The sequence below is a fragment of the Merops nubicus genome, unplaced genomic scaffold, assembly GCF_000691845.1.
Source record: "Merops nubicus isolate BGI_N331 unplaced genomic scaffold, ASM69184v1 scaffold3259, whole genome shotgun sequence".
In the NCBI taxonomy this organism is placed as follows: Eukaryota; Metazoa; Chordata; class Aves; order Coraciiformes; family Meropidae; genus Merops; species Merops nubicus.
The window spans coordinates 1-9,519 of NW_008629992.1; the positions used below are offsets into that span (position 1 = coordinate 1).

Here is a 9,519-nt window from a genome sequence, read left to right on the forward strand (position 1 = left end):
CTGAGAGGGGGGGCTGTGGGGCCACCGTGACAGGGACACTGGAGGGGGCTGTGGGGAGCTGAGGGCACCGTGCTGGGAGCGCTGGGGTCAGGGGTCCTGGAGAGGGCTGGGCTGGGCCCCGCCGGGTTGAAGGTGTCCTGAGGGACCTGAGCTGGGCTAAGGGGTCCTGCTGGGTTGGGGCTTTTCTTTTGTTGTGGTGGAAGGGAGCCCTGTGGAGAGGGTTGCTGAGGAACACAGCGTCTAAGGGTGGAACTGGGCAATGTGTAGGGTTGGGGTTGAGTGAGAAGGAAGAGATGCACTGGGGAGCTGATCTTTGCCAGCGGGTGTACTGGGGAGGATGGGGGTGGTGGGGTACCCTCAGTGAGAGGAGTGCTGGGCAGCTGTAGGAGGAAGGGGACGTCTGAGGATAATGGTGTGGGCTCTGCTGGGAGTGGTGATGAGGGGATAGTGCTGTAGGGGCAGCTGTAATACTGGGGAGCATGGCTAAGGTGATGGTGGGGAAAATGGTGCCTCAGGCTCTGTCAGTGTTTATCATTAAAACAAGCTTCCTTGACACATCTGACAGGGAAGTCTAAATAACTGAGAGATGGGGTTTGCAAGAAGGGGCTGGCATGCTTAGAATGGGCTGGTAGGGTCAAGGAGAACTGCAAGATCAAGGAGAGGAAAGAATGCAGGTAACTCTTTTAGGGAATGAGCCAGGCTCTGAGAACTTTGACTTAGAGCTGTTGTGTTCTTGCTTGCCACAGCTGACCAGTGGATGAGAAAGCATCACCTCCCCACTCTGCTACAACGTCCCAACCCTCCCTGATTTTGGAAGATCGGATGTCTGACCATCCTGTAGGCATGGCTCACTTGAGAGAATTTGCCAGCCAGGTAAGTGGTGATTAACCATTTGGGTTTTGTATCAAGAGGAAACGTTGTTCTGTTTTCTCTTGAAATGAATTTAAAGCAAATCCCCAGAAAATCACTTTTGGCCCCTCTTTATCTCTCGTACATGTCTCAGCTTACTTCTCTTAGCTGATAGATTCATGTCTTATCTCACGGCCTGACAGTGTTAGGTTGCCAGCCACATAGAAAGGGATTTCTTCACACAGTGTAGTGCCTTTGAGTTTAACTCTGCTCTTCTTAGGGCAGCAGAAGTCATTGGCTCTCTGAGTATTTTGGGGAGGGCAATTCTAGAAATGGGATCAGAACTGCTGTGTCTGCAGGTTGTTCCAGACTGCTGCAGTGTTCATAACAGTAGCCTGAGGAAATCAGTGCTTGTAACCTTAATGCATAAGAGACAGTGATACTTGATCCTGGATATTTACCTCTTCTGAGAGTGGTACCAGCCTCAATGGATGTGCTGTTGTGATGACATTTGCATAAGAGGAATGTGGAAAGATCATGTCACAATTTGGGACTAAAAGCTAAACCATGTTAATAGTATTGGCTGGAATCTTCTCTCTGTTCTGAGTTTATTTATGGGGTGTGTTTGATTGTTGGCAGATGTCCATACTGAATGTAGGTTGGGTTAAACCATGTTTTATGAGAATTTTTGGTGCTTTTCTATTCTGCTCCTAGGTGTAGAATTAGAATACTAAAAGCTTTAGTGGTTTGAGATGATGCTTTCTCCAAGCCTTGGAATTGATTTGCAATGCATCCTAGTTTGCATGCTGCCTTTTGCATAGACTGTTTCCCCAAACTGTGTGAAATTAAATGCAAATGTGGTGCCTGAGTGAGTCATGGTACAGGGAGAGAAATGAAAGGAACAGGAGAGGATACACTCTGGCTAGGGCTGGGAATTGAGTGCTGTAGCTACAGAGCAGGTTGCTCTGAAGCTTTTCAGTGCTCAGTGTTTGCTAGTGAAGCCTGTCAGAGTTCCAGTGGTCTCATCTCTGAATTTATTATGCAAATATGAGACAGTTCTGTCATCCCCTGATACTCTGTCTGGTTCTGGGGTAGGGAAGCAGCCTGTGTTGTCCATTCGTGAGACATTCTCAGGTTCTGTCATCCCCTGATACTCTGATTCTGGAGTAGGGAAGCAGCCTGTGTTGTCCATTCCTCAGGTCTCTTCAGGAACCCTTGATGGGACATTGTGAGCTGTGCAGCTGAGGCTGGACTGGCAGTAGGAACTGGCCTGAATTCTATCACCAGCATTTAGGGAGTGGTGGGAGCTACCTTGAAAACTGATAGCCTAAGACTGGGACTGGGATGTGAGAGTCTTGTCTGTGATTCCCAGTTCTGCTGCTGACGTGCAGGGTTACCTCAGGCAAATCCCTGGGGTGCTTTGCCTCTGTGCCTCCCTTTCCCTGCCTCAGCTCTCTCCTTGGCTGCCCTTTGCCATGCACAAACAGCACAGCAGGCCCCTGGTCTTTGTTGTCAGCTCTGTCTGCCAGGTGAGGTATATGTTACTGTGTCTAAAGCTCTGATCTGAGCTCTTGTTTCTAGTCCTGTTCTTCCTTATGTGACCTCAAAGAAGCTGTTCAAGTTCCTTTGCTAAGGAATGCTTCACTCTGGTTAGGCAAAAGAATACTATCTGTAAAGTGAGTTGGGAGCCTTGGACAAATTTGTGTGTTTCAGTGTTGAACACAAACTTGCTTCTTGTCTGTGCTCCAGAAGTTCAAAACTGTCTCAGGTTTAGTAGTTGAAAAGAGCTGTGCACAAGTTTCACATAGACAGGGAAGCTTTCAAGTGTTTGCAGATTAAAAGCTGATTTCCCCCCCCCAAAAAAACATCGTGCCTGATGCAGATATCTTTGTTGGTGGCCCATGGGCTAGCATGTAACATACAGTGTGGGTGAGTACTGGATGGGAAACTGGGCAAAAGAGGAGGCAATGAAGGAAAGAAGGTCTGTAGCTGGGTTTCATTAAAACAAGCTTCTTCCTTCCATTGTGTGTGGCACAGGAAAATGATTGCTTGGTTGGAAAGTGCTCTAGTTAGAAGTAACACTAAATGCTGCTGTAGTTCCATATAAACCTTTGGAGGCTGCCCAACTCCCAGTCAGCTTCAGCTCTTAAAGCCTTGTGGCCTTGACAGTCTTCTGTTACAGACTCCTCCCATATAGAACAGCAATTCTGATCCTCACATGCCCCAGAATTCTCACTTCCAAAAGTGGTTAAGCACCTCTCAGTGTTTCATGCAGCAGATGCAGATGTGACTCTTGGTCACAATGCTGAATATTGAGAGTATCACTCTTTGGAGGGTGAGATTCAGCTGGACAGAGCCCAGAGAAAGACCTTGAGCTGTTTTAAAGAGTATTTGCTACTTTTCCCAGCTTATCTTCCCAGGCTGTAGCTTTGAAATGAGGGTAGATATTTGCCCTTCTTCTCCAGTCTCTCAAAAGCTATGGACATCATGTCTCTGCAGCTGGAGATGGCAGAGCTGCCAAGGCCATTCTTTCCCCATGAAGCAGCTGGTGTTCACACCAGGCTTGTCTCACAGCATACTGGAATTCTTAATTCCTGATGCCTGCAGTAAGTGGCTCAGTTTTGGAACGTGGCATCATCAGTCATGGTGGCTGACACTCCTGCACCTGTCCTGACAGAGCATCTTCCTTTCCTGTGCTGTGAGAGGAGATCCTGGGGGGCAGAAGTGGAGCACATTACTAGCAGGTTGTCCTCATGCCTCTCCTACTTATTCCTTCCCCTTCCTACAGATAGCACTGAGGTGGTGCTCTGTGTGCTCTCCTCCAAAGCCTGTTTGTGCTTGACTGAGCCATCCCTGGTGCCTGAGTGCTCTCAGTGGGGAGGAACAGCACAAGTTGCTGTGTAATTGCAGTTCAGCCAAGCAAAAAGGTGCTGTGAGGTGACTGTCCTTTAAAGGCCTTACACATGGCAGCAGAACAAGGAGCAGCAGCTGGTCAGCCAGCTCTTCAGGCTCTGCCCTGGAGTTCCCTTTCACAGCCCTGGCAGACTCTGGATGTGTAAGAAGAGTGAAGGATGCCAAGCTGCTGAGCAGTTGCAAAGTTTCCAGGTGCTAATAAGCTTCTGATCTGTACTCATTTATGCCATGGGTTCAGCTGGGATGGGGTTAATTCCAACAAGGACCTGGGAGAGGCTGTGGCCAGGATAGACAGAACCAGCCAGTGGGTTATTTGAAACCATGCTCACCTCCACTATGATCTGAGGCAGCTTTCACTGGCCTAGGGAGAGGTGTTGGGGCAGTCAGCTGTTGGGTTGTGCATCACTCATTCTATATATTCTTCCACTGGTATGACTGCTGTTGTTTCTTCTCTCTTTGTGTTGTTTTATTAAACTGCCCTTATCTCTCCCCATGAGGTTTTACCTTTTTCTCCTAACTCTCCTTTCCAATTCTCATCTATTCTGATAGATTTCTCTCTACCTTAGTTTCTCATGGGAATTCAAGATTGGCCCCAGGAAAATGCCACCTGGCAATGCCTTCTATGGTGTCTGCAGTGCTGGTTCGTGGGGTGTTCCACTGGGCAGACATGGACCTGCTTGAGTTGGGGATGGGCCTGTTTCCTCTTCCCTGTTCCAGAAAGTGAGGAAATCCATTAGCAAGCTCTGCTCCTGCTGCAGGTGTCTGGGAGACTGTAGCCCTGGCTCTGTCACTGTGAACCACACTGGCTCCCTAGTTCTGGCTCTTGCTGGGTATGACATGCATGAGTTTGTCAAGAGATGCACGTCCTCAGGCCCTCCACAGAGTCATACTCTTTCTTGCCCTGTCACCTGAGACCTCTGAAGCATTTCCAGATGAGGAAATGCCTGCAGTTGCTGGTGCTCTTGTGTTTGAGATCCTGTTCATGAAGAATCAGTCCTGACTCTTTGATGTGCCATGCCAGGCTGAGGAGTTGCAGCATTAACTTACAGCTTGACATTTCTTTTCTCATGGAAAAATGACTTGCATGGGAGGGGAGGAAGGTTTTCTTGCAGGGTTGCTTCCCTGCAGGCTTCATGGGGGTAGTGTTTCCTTTACCAGCTGAGGCAGGTGCTTCTAGGAAATGATCCTCTTGCTCTTCTCCCTGCTGTGTGGGAGTGGCTGATGTGGGGAGTGGCATTTTTCCAGTGCAGGAGGTGACTCTGCAAGGTAGGGGTGGGGACATCTCACTGCCACTTCCTGTGAGTTGGTCAGGAGGTGGAAACTGCTCCTGCCCACTTGTGAGCCTAGATCAGCCAGACTGTTCTCCCTGTGCTGCACTCGTGTTCCCATGTTGTCTCCTGGCACTTCTCATGCTCACACCCTCTTCCCTTCCCCACCTCCCTCTCCCCAGCCCCTGTTGGGTATCCCCAGTTCCTTTCATCTTCACATCTCCCTCCAGTCTGTTTCCACTGCAGTTGTTCAAAGCACAGCCTGTTGGGGTGTTGCCATGGATGCACAAGGATATTTGGTTATCCTTCTGTGTCTTGAGACTCCTGCACATGGGAATCCTGTTGGGTGAGCTGACTGCAGAGCTCACTCTGTCTGGTGTGCTCTGGATGGTGATGCACTCAAACAACTGCCTGGCTTCATCATTAGGCAGCACCTAGGGCTCCTCAGTGATAACAGGCTCCTCCTGCTGCTAGGACCTGGTGTCAGCTGGAAAAATGAAGCTGCCCTCTTCTCAGATAAAACTTCTGCCAGCTTAAGGCCCTTGCAAAGGAGCAGTGCTTCTGGGTGAGGTGTTGGAGGGCAGACTGGGAAGCTCTGGGTGTGGAAAACTCCCTGTAACAGCTGCAAAAACTCACTGTAACCACCTCCTGTAGGTCAGGCCATATTTTCCAGGTTTACTTTTTTTTTTAAACTAGACTTTTTTTTTTTAAAGGCTGAAAAGCTAATGACAAAGAGCTTTTTAGTAGCATGAAGCACAGCAGGACTTCTTGGCCTGCAGCTGGACAATGAAGCAGCATCAGAAAATGATTCTGGTTTCCTTCCTCATCCATGCCCATCCTAATAAAGAGTTAACTTTGAGGCTGCTGGTAAAGAGTCAGTATTTCCCCAGTGATGATCATGTTAGTAGCTTCCCAGTTGATGTACTTATCTAATGAGGGAGATGCTGTTTGCTTTTTCATCTGGGTGTGCCAGCCAGAGGAGAGGCATTTCCAGAAAATCAGGTCTGCTGACAGAGTGTCTGTTCAGCTCTGCTGTCTCCTCTGGGGTAGGCAGGTGTCTGGCCTCCTTGCTGCTGATCTTCCAGAAGATGTGAGGCTCCTTCTGCAAATATCTGAAGAGAGCTGGGCTGAGTGCTGCCTGGAAATCAGGCTGCATCAGAGAAGACAGCTAATGTGAACTGGCATTTATGTTATGGGAGTATTTCACCCTACAAACAAGCAGGGAAGGGTGAAAATCTTTGAAATAATTCCAACCTTTGAGTGCAGGAATGATCCTTGTGAACTTCCTATGACTTGCTCCTTGTCCCCATTTTCTCATCTGGATCTTCAGAAGAAGGCTGGTTCTCACAGACCTTGCCTGTCTCTTCCTTCAGGCGTGAGCAAATGCTTCCTGGTGGAGCTGCTTTGGCATCAGTTTGGTGCCTGCAGCTGAGCAGTCCTGTCCCAAAGGAGCTGACACTTGCTGTAGGGATACATACTGACATTCTTCTTCTGGGCTTCTCTTCCCTTCCTCCCTCCCTCTGTCCTGCAGGGGTGGAAAGCCTGTGTAAAAGTTCAGTTCTCATCTGGAGTGTATTCTGTGTTAGGTTTCTCAGCATAAGGAGACCTTGGGTAAATGAAACACCACCGTAGGTGACTAGAGGGGGGGAGATGAGCTGCCTGGTGCTCTGCAGGCTGCTGTGGGAGCGGATGGTGTTTCCCCATCTTTGCTTTCTGGTTCAGCACTCCAGGGTGGATCCCGAGGAGCTGTTCACCAAGCTGGAGCGCATCGGCAAGGGCTCCTTCGGGGAGGTGTACAAAGGCATCGACAACCGCAGCAAGGAGGTGGTCGCCATCAAGATCATCGACCTGGAGGAGGCTGAGGATGAGATCGAGGACATTCAGCAGGCGATAACAGTCCTCAGCCAGAAAAAAAAACCGGCTCTTCCCTGATGGTAGGGCCGATATCCAGCCAGCAGTTTGGGAATTGGGGGGCGGGGGGGCTTTCCTGTGGGTGCTGCAGGTGATGGTGGCAAAGGCACTGTGTCCATCTGTGAGTGGGCAGTGTGGCAGCAGGAACAGCAGTGGCTCTACTCTGCTCTGATATTTATGGGATCTTAATAGGAGGCTGGGCTTTTAAGACACTTGGAAAGCACCTGGGAATGAATTGCTGGGTACAGTGTGGTCCCAAGAGCAGGACACTTCACTGGAGAGAAAATTCCTCATTCAAGAGGCTGACCTCTCCCTAGCCTGAGTATTCTTGAAAGGCAGTTTGTAGAATAGTTTGCCAAAATACCACAGTTTCAGGGTATTATCACTGGGACCTTTATGCCTCTGGAAGGAAGAGGAGTTTGAAACTATACTTTATGATTGTGTGATCATCATTTCATCAGAAATGATGATAAGAACAAAACTGAGTTATTGGAGGACTGCTGATATTGGTTTTGTTGAGAACAGGTTTAGGGATCCCCAGTGGAAGTTACTGGTAGTGATGACCAGAAGTGGCCTGAGCATGGTGGTTGCTGGAGCTGTATGTAACACTGGAGCTGTAGGAAACAGTTCCTGGACTCTTTGGATCCTGATTATTCATCACATAATTTTTCAAAGCCTTCTGAAAAGACCAAGCAAGCTGTAGTTTCATGCTGCTTGTCTCCTGCCAGGACCCTGTGAACCTCAGTCTGGAAATCTCTGAGGAGTAAGAGTATCTTGCTGGTTGTACCCTTCAAGCTGTCAGTCCTGTTAATGAGATCAAAGGCTGCACAGGTCCCCTGTCATTGTCAGGAAGAAGATATCCTAGACCTGTTGGAGTGATGGTAACTGGCTCCAACCTGAGAATATGCTTATCTCTGTGGGCTGTGGAGTCTGGTGCCTGTAAGGACACTAAATGTGCTCATATAAAACTGCAGACTGAGAGAAAGAAATGGACTGAGGGCAGGTCCACCACTATAACACTGTGTCAGCGGGAGCTCTTCCTCCTTAAGCCTCTGAGAGCTGTGTGCAGCACCTCTTGAATTGTGTGCAGGTCTGCTGGTGTGTCCTGCTGCCTCTGGGCTGTTTCACTTTTCTGCCTGCTTTTATTACTGTCTTTGCTCTTCATTTGTGCTCTGGTTTGCAGGGCACCAAGCTGTGGATCATCATGGAGTACCTAGGAGGAGGTTCAGCCCTGGATTTGGTAAGCATGTGGTAAGCTTGGCAGCCCTGTGCCTGAAGGGTGGGCAGTGCAGGACAGACACGTTGGTTATGCACCTCCCAGGAGAGAGGAAATGTTTGTACTGAGCTCAGCTCTCTGAGCTCTGCAGCTCTACTGTGGGAAGAGCCAGTGAACTAAAATGGGACAGCAGCCCAGTTGTTTTTGAGCAGTGTGAATCCATACTTCACCTAATAAGAGTTGGTGGTATTGTTCAGTGCTTGCATGGCATCAAGCTCAGCAGGGACCTGATCTTCAGTCAGGATTCCCAGGTATTGGGTTATATAAATGACATTTAACAAGTTACCCCAGATTTTAAGGGAGTACAACGACAGAATAAACATGGGCAAAATCCTGCCATGCTATATTCTGTCACAGGAGTTTTCTTTTCTCCTCAGGACAACAAATCCTGTTTTTCCAGAGCTGTAACTGAAAACTGCTGAGCCTGCACTGGCTTGGAGGAAGGGTGTAGTGGGGGGGCTGCCATCAGCAGAAATCAGTGTCAGGACCAAGTATTGCACTGATAAGGCAGGACTTGTTTAGAGGGGAACTGGTAGAAGGGAGAAGAGCTTTGCCCCAACACTCCACAGTCAGAGGGCAGAGTGTGTCTCTGGGCTGTCACAGTGCTAGCAGAGAAACTTGAACAAGAGAAATGTTAAGATATTCTATTCAGCAATGCATTTCCAGGCCCCAGTGGGAGATGAGCATCATGCTGTCTGTCTGGGAAGCCTTTAACAAACTAGGAAAATCCCCCAAAGGTTTTCTGTGTGGTGTTGCCAGGTGCAAAGTCCAGCATTCTGCCTGCAGAGTGCACACCAGGCTTGCAGGAGGTGCTTTCTGCTGAATGTCACCTGCTTGGCCAAGGTTTCCAAGTGACAAACTGAGAGGCTGGAAAGTCCAAGGCATTGTTCACTCTCCTTTAAGTCATCTTTCTGCCCTTTATCAGCTGAAGCCAGGACCCCTGGAGGAGACTTACATAGCTACTATCCTGAGAGAAATCCTGAAAGGGTTGGATTATCTACACTCTGAGAGGAAGATCCACAGGGACATCAAAGGTAAGAGTGGAGAGCTCATCTCCCTTCCTTGGAAGGGATGTTACAAGATTTCAGAAGTATTATACAGCAATAATCTGAGAAGTTTCAAAGACTATTTCATGTTGGGTTGCTTGTTTCTGAATCTGATGCTTGTCATTTTATTGCAACTCATGTTTTCCATGTAAGGTTTAGAGCAACAGCAAGGATCTGTAGCTCTGCTGTGGCACTTGCAGGCAGGGGGCTAAAGCAAAGGAGTCAGTGAAAGGCATGCTCAAATTTTGGCTGCCTC

General features: G+C 48.7%; 1 protein-coding gene across 1 annotated transcript; it reads left to right on the plus strand.

The window, feature by feature from the left end:
• Window positions 1–843: 843 nt before the first annotated feature.
• Window positions 844–9,251, plus strand: LOC103779475 (serine/threonine-protein kinase 25-like; the record flags this gene model as incomplete). The annotated part of the gene is given in 4 exon segments (XM_008947100.1): window positions 844–873; window positions 6,753–6,976; window positions 8,118–8,181; window positions 9,143–9,251. Coding segments are annotated over 4 exon segments (427 nt in total), but the record flags the coding sequence as incomplete, so codon positions are not given.
• Window positions 9,252–9,519: the final 268 nt, after the last annotated feature.